This window comes from Pyrus communis, chromosome 15 (genome assembly GCF_041283825.1).
Source record: "Pyrus communis isolate YQ-2024b chromosome 15, ASM4128382v1, whole genome shotgun sequence".
Taxonomy (NCBI): domain Eukaryota; kingdom Viridiplantae; phylum Streptophyta; class Magnoliopsida; order Rosales; family Rosaceae; genus Pyrus; species Pyrus communis.
The window spans coordinates 37403792-37415640 of NC_142579.1; the positions used below are offsets into that span (position 1 = coordinate 37403792).

Genomic DNA, 11849 nt, shown 5'->3' on the forward strand with positions numbered 1-11849 from the left:
ATTAATTTATCGGGTATTAAATTATTGAGGTTCTACCGTATACACAAGTGTAGGCTTGGGAAACGGATAGGTTGCTCTTACTCTTAGTCCATGCGAAAAGGAAAAAGAATTTCACGTTCTTCTCCCGGAGATGGATAATTACTTGCTTAGTAAGCACCCTGTTGTGACAATCTAAACTATTGTGCTGGGATGCATCGTCCAAGCTCTAATTGAATAGTCAATTGAGCAGGCAAACTTTGCCTACTCCCAAAGTAGGCAACATTGGCTATCCGTAGGAAAATTGGATCCCACATTTTTATTTTTTTATTTTTTATAAATCAATACTTTATGTAGAAGAAGATGACAAAATTAAAATGTAAAAGTAAATTTTATGGATAAAAGAAGAAAATATTAAAGTAATGTTAGAGATATCAAATTTTAAACTATTTTTTGTAAACTAAATAATATGATAGTTGATGGTTAAACTATTTCTTTAAATTATAAAAAAAGAATTCTAATCATCAACGTAATGTAATTTATAAAAAAAATAATCTAAAATCTTTCTCTCCCAAGCATTTACTATTTCCAAGTTTTGACTAAAATCCGTGGGTCCCAACATTCATCAGCCACTACTTACGTGGGATAAAAATGGAGCATCTCGGAGCAGAAATCTGTACGACAAACAAGCCATAACTGAACCCGGCCCACTACTAAAAACTACCAAAACCGAAAAGCGAACTGAAAAAGCCCGAACAACGTTAGAAATATCCCCCTCCAAAACCCTAGAACCTCTCTCTCCCCTCCCTCACTCTCCTGTCTCTCGTTCTACCTGTCCTCTCATCGCTCTCGCTGTTCGTAAACGCACTCTCTCTCTCTCTCTCTCTCTCTTCACAACTATGGCGACGCCTTCTTTGGACGAAGAAACCTCGAAGAAAGTGCTGCGCCAGGTTCGATATTCAAACGCTCCCAACTTTTGATCATTTTATTCGAATGTATCAAATTTCTGATTAAAATTAATTTCCCCCCTAAAAAGCTCGATTTTATTTATTCTTTTGCAGGTCGAGTTTTACTTCAGCGACAGCAATCTTCCGAGGGACGATTTTCTCAGTAAAACGATTAGCGAAAGCGAAGATGGACGTATCCTTACTTTATCAAATTTCTGAGTTTTTCAAGTCTAATTGAATTATTATTATTTTATTTTTTTGTAATTAATTTTGTTAGGGTTTGGATTTCTGGGTTTTGAGTTGGCCTTGACTTTGACCGTTAGTGGTAAGCTTGGCTCTGATATGCTCGTTTACACGGATGAGAAATCATCTCAATTTGGGGGATGTGAAGCCCGATACTGTCCCCGAAGCTAGCGTAAAGGCCGTTGCCGAAACGCTTCGACAATCTGCCACCCTAAAGCTTTCGGAAGACGGTGAGCTCACTGTTCTTCATCTCTAGAATGCAAGTAGAAGACTTTTTTTTATTACTAAATGCTGCTTTTAATTAACAAAATTTGTTTCTGTTCGATGCCTAATAGAACGTATTTATGTGTTTTAGGGACAAAGGTTGGTAGGGCTAATGAAATGCTGAAGCCGGAGGAGGTGATAGAGCAGGTAGACAACAGAACAATAGCTGCTTCGCCATTTGCGTTTGATGTGAAGCTTGAAGATGTCGAAACTTTTTTTAGACAATTTGTCAAGGTATTGGTTGCTGCACCATCATTAAGTGGCATTTGATTCGCTGTCGCATTCTATCCTTTTCATATTTGATACATGTTTGGACTTACCCTACATAGGTTGTATAGCTAAGCGTGGTTATAAATTTTAAACCATGTCAATATTAGTCTGCCGCAAAAAAGTCCATTGTGGAGTGAAATTTCAGTATTTTGTAAAAATATTTGTGCCTTCAATTTAATGTTGCAAGTGTATGAATTTGTTCTCAATTGTTTCAGGTTAACAGTGTGAGGCTGCCTCGTCATGTTGCTGACAAAAAGCTACTATGTGGCACTGCTTTGGTTGAGTTTTCAACTGAGGAAGAAGCCAATAAGATTTTGGAGCAAGCTTTGGAATCCGCAGGTGTTAAGTTAGAATTGAAGCCGAAGTAAGTTTCACTTGTTGCATACCGCTGTCATACAGTGAATTTGTTTTTTGTGATTTTATTTAATGAGTTTATGACAATACTAAAAGGCATTGACTTGTAATTGAAATAAAAAAATCTGGTTTATTTATGATGTAAATTTCTCCCCTGTCAACTTGTTTTTGTTTGATATTAAATGCAGCTTAACAAATAAATCCTTTTTTGTTTTGATTCTGTAATTTTTGTTCTTGCAAGTCCTTGTTTGTATATCTGCAGGTTCTAATAGAGATTGTGTGATTTAGGAAGGATTTTGATACCGATAGAGAAAGAGAGGTAAAGGAATATGAGGCTCGACCTGTTACAAGTACAAAGGGAAAGAATAACACGAAAGGAGAGGCTGAGTAAGTGGATACACTATTTGGTTTCCAGCTTCTTTCTCTTTTTGGTGTTTAATCTGATTAACTTCTCTTATGATGTTACAGCTACCCCAAGGGTTTAATTGTTGCATTCACGTTAAAGAGCTTGTCTGGTAAAGGTCCTGCAGTGGTTAGTAGTACACCTGACAATGCCAATGATAGTACAAATGGTAGTACCGAAGAAACAGAAAAGAAAGTGTCAGAAGATGTTAACGGGGCTAATGAAGATGTAGAAGTTTCTGGAGAGGAAGTTAAGGATAAGGCAAATTCTGATGAGAAGAATAGTTTGGATGAAGTGAAGGAAGCTGGAGATGGGGAAAAGCCTTCTGAAGGTTCCGTTCCAAAGGGTGGAGAGAAGGAAGAAAGATTGAATGCTGCTGCATACAAAGACAACATGGATGTTGTTTTGCGTGAGGATTTGAAGGCTGTCTTTGAAAAGTTTGGCACCGTAAAGGTATCACTATTATTCTCTTACTTTTTTGCTTGAATTTCTCTTTGCCGTGCGTCATTAATTCGGTACTCTCTAAGAATTTGTAGGTAGATTTTTTGCATTCATCATGGTTGAGTGTATTGTGTTGAATTTATTTTGACATTTTCACACTCGTTTCTGTCATGTAAAGTACATTGATTTCAAGATCGGAGAAGAATCAGGATACATTCGGTTTGAAGAACCTGAAGCAGCTCAGAAAGCACGTGCGGCTGCAGTCTTGACCGAGCAAGGAGGTCTGGCTGTGAAGAATTTCATCGCTAGTTTGGAACCAGTCAGCGGTAGGCAGCAACTGTCATCTTTATTTCATTTGTAGTTTTTCATCCGGGAGCCTGATGTGTCACGAATAAGAGATTTCTCCTCTTGTATTGAATGCTGTTTTATATGCTATTCTTTCAGGTGAGGCTGAAAAGGAGTACTGGAACCTCTTCCGTGGCAACCAAGAAAAGTTCCGCGATAGTAAGAACCACCGCGGAGGAAGGTTAGTGTAGTTCTTTGCATGCCCATCGCCCAATCGCTGTTGTGGTTTTCACCGGATTTGATCTGCAATTCCCATATCTTATTTTTCGATTTATGTTTACCAGGGGAGGCAAGCACCATAGGGGTGGGTGGAAAGGCCGCTCAAGAGACAATGATAATTCCGGTGGTCGCCCGAATAAAGTCCGCAGATTTTGATCGACACGAGAGCCATCCCCTCGATCCTATTTCGGATAAATTTTGGGCAATACCTCATAGAGATTAATATTAGCACAATTGCTTTTCGATATAGCCCCGTCTCTATTAGCTATAAAAAGCAAGGTGTTTTTTTTTTTTTTTTGCATTGTTTCGAACATTAAAATAGTTCTGGTACTTGTCCGTGTGACTCGAATTATATAATTCAAAGGTTATTTTCCTAATTTTTTGTCTTATTTCTATTTACCTATGTTTGAAGATTTCGCTAGTTTTATTGAAGCGTTTAAATTCTCAGAACATCATGAAAGTTGGCACTTCAAATGCTTTTTTAGGTTCACTTGCATTTTCACTATAGATTGATTTTAAAAATATTTGCACAACAAACATTTTCAATCATTTTAAAAGTATTTTGAAACGAATTATTGAAATTATTGAAATTTTCGTTTTTTGTAATCTAGTTTGGTAGGTGATGGCTTTTGAAAATGATCATTTAATAATGTAACAGGAGTCTTTGAGTATTTGAATTAATGAAACGGACATCGGCAATATCTTTTTCATCCTAATAAAGATATTTGACCAAACTAATCACTCCTGGTTTAAAATCTCCCTATTTTCTCTTCCTAATTGACCTCTTTTAAGGTCATAAGCATTATTTTTTCTCCATACCCACCCCTCTGTGCATATATACATTGTCGTTTGAGTTGTTGCCGACGCTCTAAAAATAATATTGTGTACTCTAAATTTCAAAAATGTTGCTCTCATCACTCTTTTTATATCCAACTTTGTGTTTTCAGCTCACAAAAGTATTAAGTTTATTATTATTTATTGAAATTTAACATTTGATATGATTTTTATTTAGAAAAACTAATGAAAACGGCTTGAAAACTTTGAGTTTTAACAAAAATAACAAAAACGTGTTGTAAATAAATAGTATCAGAATTGACTTTTTAGATAAAAAATGTGATTTTCCGTTAGAGTGAACAGTACCGGAAGTGTTTGGTTAAAATTATTTATTTATAAAATATAAAATAAATAAAAAAAACTCAAAAGTGCCAGGATTGGTCAACGGATGGACAATAGTTAGTGGATTGAGATAATGCTGTTACTTTTTAGAAAACGGCACCATCATTAGATTCATTACGAAATCGTTTCGTTTGTACTGAAATTAAAATCTCAAAATCGTAATATTGGCCCAAAAAGAAAAAGGAAAAATAAAAGCAAAAGGGCGGAGAAAATTTATTTGTCCAGTTGAAATTTAAAAAAAATTAGGTGGTAAGGCAGGTCTTGGTGGGGCCGGCATCAATTCATACGTGGCAAAATATCCACCGTTGGTTATTTCAAACCTGCTCGACTTTTAACTCCAGGTTTGAAACTCCCACTGTCCGCCCCTTTATTTTTGAATAGAGCTCCGGACCGTTTCACTCTCTCAATCCTCTCTTTCTCTCTCTACTCCGCACTGTGTGTGAGCAGATCTCTTTTCAAATTTTCCATTTCTTCGCTTTCGATCTTCAAATGTGCTCTTTTGCGATCGCGTCGTGGACATTCTCTCTCCGTGGAATCTCTGCTCTTCGCTCTTCCAAGCTCAGTTCGGTCAGTGATTTAGGGTTTTCACTTGATTGAATTTGAATTTTCTTTTTTGTATTGATCCCAATTGTTTTTATTGAATCGATTTAATTGAAGTTTTTTCTGGCGCGGATTTTAAGTTCTCTGCGAGTTGGGTTTATTTGAATTTGAATTCTTGGATAATTTATTCGTGTCTGAGGGCTTATTCTGCTGGTTTTTGATCCAGTTCTCATTGATTTTCAGTTAAACTTGAGTTTGATACAATCAGTTTACAATTTTACTCAATCCCATTCTTCAGTTTGAAACCGACGACTTGCTGTTGAAGTTGTGGCGGATACAATTTGTTGAATTTTGTTTTTTTGTGTGCCAACTTTGATTTTATATTTGAATTACTAAGCTTTGGCTGAATCAAATCACAATTGAGCTTAGATTATCAATTCTTAATTAGTAGTTTATTAGTTCTCCATATGGCGGTTTCATTTCTTGATGAGTTTCTACCATCGATTTTTGAGCTTAATGTCTCTTAACTTTCTTGTGTTTTTGCAGTTTGTGGGTCTTCTGTGCAACCAGTTCGGCCCCACCATTGCTTAGGGTGATTATCATGATTTGGAGTCCAAATACTAGAGAGAATCGTCGAGTAGGAATCGGGGTATGCAGCTTGACTCTTGTGTTGTTTAACTATGGAAGGTGAAAGAACAAATTCTACTCCTGCAGAAGGGCTCGGTGACAGCATTCAGAAAGTTCGAGCTCTCCATGGGTAATTCTGTTTGAAGACTATTCATTGTTTTGTTGATGTCATTTCCAGTTGCCCATGGTCCTTTGACAATTTGCTTCATTAAAATTGTTTTACTTCATGATTTTTCCTGTCAACCTACTCGATTGTTTTCAGTGAAATTAAAGAAGGATAATGCACTACAAGGATGTGATCCGTGTTTTGTAAAAACTGTTAAACTAAAGTGCATATGTTCATTGGTCATTAAGACATTGTCTCAGCAATTACAAGAGTGTCGTGTGTGAGTGCATGTGTGCATTGTTAAATTGTCGATCTTCTATGTTATAGGACTCTCTATCTCTTGTTTTGTTTTGTTTTTTTTTTTTTTTTTTTTTTTTTTTTTGGTTTAGTATGGTAAAATTCTCCTCGACAGGGAATTAGTTATACGACTCAGTTTTTTTCTGATATTTAAGCAACTCTTTTGTAGGAGGACTAGTGGGCCTACAAGGCGTTCTACGAAAGGACAATGGACACCTGAAGAGGTAAATTTTCTTTTAAAATAACATGCTGTCAAAAAGATGCATAAGTTTATGGCTTGGTGCGTATTAACACCTTGGCAGTCGGAATTTTACAGTGCGAATTTTTAAATTGCTTTAGCTGCTTTATTTGATACATCATTGATATTTAAATCTCAAATTACTGTGTTTTTGTTTAATACATTCTCCTAGCTACATGCATATTTGTCATTCATTCATTATCCCTCTTTCTTTATGGAATATGCGGCGCACAATAATATATTCTCTGTCCATTCAGGATGAGATCTTGCGGAGGGCTGTTCAGCGTTTTAAAGGAAAGAATTGGAAAAAAATAGGTATTATTGTGTTACTAACGTGTCCATCTCTGTTAGCATGCCATGACACTAAAGATTGTTTTCACTAAAGCAGCCCTGTTCTCTCTCTCTCTCTCTCTCTCTCTCCCCTCATTATTTGAATTGACCAAAGATTTTTATCTCAGTTGATGCTACTTATTATTTATCTATGTTCTGTTCATTAATTGGAATCTTGGCTATTTGTAGCGGAGTGTTTCAAGGATCGGACTGATGTGCAATGCCTACATAGATGGCAGAAAGTCTTGAATCCCGAACTGGTCAAAGGTCCATGGTCTAAAGAGGTATCGCACTACTTGCATCTTATTCTTGTGTTTGTTCTGTCGCCTCGTTTGTTAAGATTTTTTGTCGGATCAACTCATATTTCACTTTTTTACATGCAATGTTTCCTTACTAGTTGTTTCTGCAAAATTGATTAGGAGGATGAAGTTATTATTGAGTTGGTGAAAAAATATGGTCCAAAAAAGTGGTCCACTATTGCACAGCATTTACCTGGACGTATTGGTAAGCAGTGTCGGGAAAGGTATGATAACAGAATTTCTTGTGGATGATTTCATTGACACAACCCTGTTACTCTTCAATCCTGATCTAGTATTTGTTTCTTTTTCTTACCATGTTGGAACTACTTTTAGGTGGCATAATCATCTTAATCCTGGCATAAACAAAGAGGCATGGACACAGGAAGAGGAGTTGGCTCTGATACGTGCTCATCAAATGTATGGGAACAAATGGGCAGAGCTAACGAAGTTCTTGCCTGGAAGGTATGCCCATACATTATTTAGAGGCAAAGAGTCTCTGTTGTTTCTACGTACATTTAAAAAAAATTGAATGTTTTCCATTGCTACTACTGTATGTCCTTTTACTCTGGTGCACTGGCAACAATTGTGATATATCTATACTTGCATGGTCAACAGGACAGACAATTCTATAAAAAATCACTGGAACAGTTCTGTGAAGAAGAAGTTGGATTCTTACTTGAAATCGGGTTTACTTACACAGTTTCAAGGGATGCCTCATGTTGGAAATCAAAACCAACACATGATGTCATCTTCTTCAAGAATGCAGAGCAGTGGAGATGATAGTGGTGCCAAAGGTGCAGAAGTAGAAGAAATTTCAGAATGCAGTCAAGATTCAACTGTTGCTGGTTGCTATCTCTCAGCGCCTGAAATGGCCAATGTGGTACCACATACTAGAGAGGAGTTTGGGAATAATGATGTTTCCCGTTTAGCGAATGACCCAAGCTGCAGTCCAGCATCTTGTTCAGAACCATACTACCCATCTATGACTATAGGAGATGCCAATTTTTCCATTCCAGAAATACCTCCTGAATTGATTTGCTCCAAATTCCTGGAACAAAATTTCTCACATGATGCTGGAGCTTCGATGAGTGGGGATTTCCAGTTAAATTTGCATGAGTTACCTAACATTTCTTCACTAGAATGCGACCAGGAATCATCAAGGATGTACACTCATTGTATGAGGTCTAATGAGAGCCATGAAGGGGTGGAGGCTCCATTTCAAACTTCAACTTCCATGGGTAACATGGCCTTCGGTTCAGTTAAATCAGAGCACATGTTGATATCTGACGATGAATGCTGTAGGGCATTATTTTCAATGAATGGTGGGTGTTTTCCCTCTAGAGATTTTACAAATTGCTCAAACATAGTTGATTTGGGTGCTTGCACAGATTCAGTACTTCTCCAACCCACAAACCTCCAAATATCTGAAACTGGCAGAACTTCAGCTTCACAATCATATCATCCCCTGGATTCTGGTGTAATTGGAACTTCTTGCTCTCAAGTAGTTTCTGCTCATGAAAATCCACTGATATATGCTGGAGAACCTACTCATTTATTCAGAGTTCAAGACCAAGAGTTTGTGACAAGTTTAAATGATGGATTTATCTATAATAACGAGTCTGCCAGTTCTCCCTGCAAATCAGATCTGGTTAATGATTCTTTAAAATTAGTCCCTGTAAATACATTTGCTTCGGGATTGGATGCGCAAACTTGTCCTGTGGATGCGAGTTCAAATGAGCAGACAGAACAGCAGGATGCTGGAAAAGAACAGCAGGATGCTGGAGCTCTATGTTATGAGCCTCCTCGCTTTCCAAGCTTGGATATTCCATTTTTTAGTTGTGATCTTATACAATCTTGTAATGACATGCAGCAAGAATATAGTCCCCTTGGCATTCGTCAGCTGATGATGTCTTCTATGAATTGCCTCACTCCCTATAGGTTATGGGATTCACCCTCTCGTGAGGGTAGCCCTGATGCCTTGCTAAAAAGTGCTGCTAAAACTTTTACAGGCACACCATCTATTTTGAAGAAACGACACCGAGATTTGTTGTCTCCATTGTCGCCATTATCAGATAGAAGAATTGATAAAAGGCTTGGGACTGATGTGACCTCCTGCTTGGCCAGAGATTTTTCACGTCTTGATGTTATGTTTGAAGACACTGAGAAGAAAGAAGATTCCCTTTCTCCATCTTCTGATCAGAAAAGAAATTCTGATGCCTCTGGTGAAAATAAAGAGAATAAGGGTACCTGTGAAAACAAAGTAGAAAAAGGGATTGACGGCACTGCAATGTCAGATGATGGAACTGTACAGAGAGATTTTGATGACGGTCAATCACGGGAAAAGGGAAAGCAGTTCCAACAAACTGCTGATGTTGATGCTAAGAGTAAGGTTGATGTCGTCCCAACTACACAAAGTGTGAGTTTCCCTCGCATTTATTTTGCTGGCTTACTGGCCGATCACTTAATGTAGGTGGATTTTATATTGCATTTGTTTGTAGTATAAATTCTCTTATTGCACTTTTCAGGCACAACCTTCTGGAGTACTTGTTGAACGTAACACAAATGATCTGCTACTAAATTCTCCTGATGTAGTTGGATGTAAAGCTGAAAAACCCTTCAGCTCAACTGCTAGAACTCCTAAAGATCAGTTACGTAAAAGCTTTGAAGCCACCAACCCAGGAGTTCCTTCTAAATCGTTTTCTGCAAGACAATGCTCATCTGTTAAAACCCCCACTATATGCGTAAAGAAGCATGGAATTCTCGCAGATAAATGTGTACAGTCTGATTCTACGTCAGCTCCACGAGAGACTGATAGTGCCAGCAATGATGTCAATATTGAAAGCGTGTATGATTTAGTCTGTTGTCAATGTCATTGTTTCTGGCATATTCAGTATTGCCTTGTGATTTCTTGTAGTTCTAGAGTACTCTCAATTTATGATCCTGATGTGTTTGGTGACGGTGTTTGTTTTTCTAGGTTTGGTGGTACTCCTTTTAAGAGAAGTATCGATTCTCCTTCGGCATGGAAATCTCCTTGGTTCATCAACTCCTTTGTCCCCGGCCCTAGAGTTGATACTGAAATTACAATTGAGGTAACCACAGTTCCTGGCAGATGATTATCTTCTCAAATTACATGGTCGTGGGTCTGATATTAACTAAATCCAACGCGATTTTCCTCTCTCCAGGATATAGGGTTTTTCATGAGCCCAGGGGATAGAAGCTACGATGCCATTGGGCTGATGAAACAGATAAGTGAGCAGACTGCTGCTGCCTATGCCAATGCCCAGGAGGTGTTGGGAAATGAAACTCCTGAAAGTTTATTCCGGGAAAGACAGAAAGACCGAGATATTGCGGGCCCTGAGAACAAGCAGGGGTCGCCTAATCAGCCAGGGAGTAGTTCTCTTTCGGCTTCCAATGTTTTGGTATGATCCTTTTTTCTTCGTCTAGCGTTTTCAGTTATGTCATGAAAGGGTTTGTGTTCTTGTCATTGTAACGAAATCAGCTAATCATCTAGCTAATTTTTTTCGTAGGTGGAGTGTCGCACCCTCGACTTTAGCGAATGCGGGACGCCCGGGAAGAAGGGAACAGAAAACGTAAAGTCTTCCTCAAATGCCAAGAGCTTCTCGAGTCCGACTTCTTATTTGTTGAAGGGTTGCAGATAAATAGCTTCCTGTAAGAAGGTTGCCTTACTTCTTGCTTGGGTTATTCCTTCTGTCGGAGTTGTCCTTAGATTTTGTTATCCATATACTATATATATATATCGATGTATGTAGTTCTTTCTCCTTTTTTTTATTTTTTTTTATTTTTTTAAATTCCTTTTTTTTTGTGTTTTTCAATTTTTTGCTGCAGCGTCTGGATCCAGTTAATCAATTAATTGAAAAAGAAATTTGTTCATGAGCTATTCCATGTTCTTTTAGAACCGGATCCCGTCCGGACACAAAGGAATTAAGCCTAATGATCAAATGATTCGGACTATTAAAATTTGATAAAACGGCTACAATTATTATAACTTTTAAATGAATTTTCTGTTTGTAGTCGTTGGATTAAATTTTAATGGCTCGGATCATTTTATCCTTTGGTCCGAAGAGGTTCCGGTTCCGTTCTTTTATATTCGTGTTTTTTGTTACCCTACTTGAGATTTAACTGTTCCTGTTAGGATTACATTCTTCTTACCCAAAAAAAAAAATAATAATAATAATAATATTCTTCCATTGGTGAAGTTTGAAGACCGTTTGGGAAGGAGAGATTTTTCAGGATGATTAGACACATAGAGTGATACATCACGTGTCACTATATAAATGGTGGGATATGTGTGTTAAAATTAATAATTTAATAAATAAAATTCTTCATCACTTGTATAAAAACATTTAATGTATTACCTGTATTCCGATCATAATAAAAAATTTCTTTTTAAGATGCGCTTCTCTAGACAAAATATCTTATGGTGTATCTAGTAGGAGTGCTTTTATTATAAGCACGTCGTAACTTTCACGAAATTCAAGTACTTTTTTATGAAACATTTGGGGTGTGTTCTTGAGAAAACTTTTCTTTGAGCCAGAAGAAGTTAGAAGTGTTTTTGTTCGTCGGAAAGCGCTTTAGCCTTCCAAAAACAATTCTAATTTTTCTAAACATCGAGTTCGTTTTTGGGTAGGTTACTAAGAATCTGGCTTTATAAACAATCTTCATTGTTCAAATCTTAACCGTTTATTTTTCAAATTACTCCGTCGTCCCGGACTATTGAAATCGAAAACATACAAAAATTATGAAACAATGGATC

General features: G+C 37.3%; 2 protein-coding genes across 3 annotated transcripts; both read left to right on the forward strand.

Annotated features, from left to right (window-relative positions):
- Nucleotides 1-645: 645 nt before the first annotated feature.
- LOC137746318 (la protein 1) lies at nucleotides 646-3839 on the forward strand. The gene is made up of 10 exons (XM_068486403.2): nucleotides 646-926; nucleotides 1038-1116; nucleotides 1247-1396; nucleotides 1522-1664; nucleotides 1916-2064; nucleotides 2343-2441; nucleotides 2523-2910; nucleotides 3077-3224; nucleotides 3343-3424; nucleotides 3528-3839. The coding sequence occupies exons 1-10, from the start codon at nucleotides 876-878 to the stop codon at nucleotides 3616-3618; spliced, it is 1380 nt and encodes a 459-aa protein (XP_068342504.2). The 5' UTR covers nucleotides 646-875; the 3' UTR covers nucleotides 3619-3839.
- A 1156-nt stretch (nucleotides 3840-4995) lies between these two features.
- Nucleotides 4996-10973, forward strand: LOC137741920 (transcription factor MYB3R-1). Of its 2 annotated transcripts, none has more exons than XM_068481622.2 (12): nucleotides 4996-5205; nucleotides 5725-5935; nucleotides 6378-6432; nucleotides 6704-6761; nucleotides 6966-7060; nucleotides 7196-7299; nucleotides 7409-7537; nucleotides 7691-9491; nucleotides 9601-9920; nucleotides 10050-10164; nucleotides 10258-10494; nucleotides 10603-10973. In XM_068481622.2, exons 2-12 carry the CDS (start codon nucleotides 5859-5861, stop codon nucleotides 10732-10734), a joined length of 3123 nt encoding a protein of 1040 aa, XP_068337723.2. In that variant the 5' UTR covers nucleotides 4996-5205; nucleotides 5725-5858; the 3' UTR covers nucleotides 10735-10973. The 2 variants fall into 2 exon arrangements, with proteins under 2 accessions (XP_068337723.2, XP_068337728.2); XM_068481627.2 differs by having other exon boundaries at nucleotides 7691-9464.
- The last annotated feature ends 876 nt before the right edge of the window (nucleotides 10974-11849 follow it).

Excerpts from the sequence above, each read along its gene's own strand:
- LOC137746318 (XM_068486403.2), top strand. The coding sequence starts at position 876 with ATGGCGACGCCTTCTTTGGACGAAGAAACCTCGAAGAAAGTGCTGCGC. Across the intron at positions 1,397-1,521 it reads CCTAAAGCTTTCGGAAGACG|GGACAAAGGTTGGTAGGGCT; the intron begins GTGAGCTCACTG and ends TATGTGTTTTAG. Across the intron at positions 1,665-1,915 it reads TTTTTAGACAATTTGTCAAG|GTTAACAGTGTGAGGCTGCC; the intron begins GTATTGGTTGCT and ends CAATTGTTTCAG.
- LOC137741920 (XM_068481622.2), top strand. The coding sequence starts at position 5,859 with ATGGAAGGTGAAAGAACAAATTCTACTCCTGCAGAAGGGCTCGGTGAC. Across the intron at positions 6,762-6,965 it reads AAAGAATTGGAAAAAAATAG|CGGAGTGTTTCAAGGATCGG; the intron begins GTATTATTGTGT and ends GGCTATTTGTAG. Across the intron at positions 10,165-10,257 it reads ATACTGAAATTACAATTGAG|GATATAGGGTTTTTCATGAG; the intron begins GTAACCACAGTT and ends TCCTCTCTCCAG.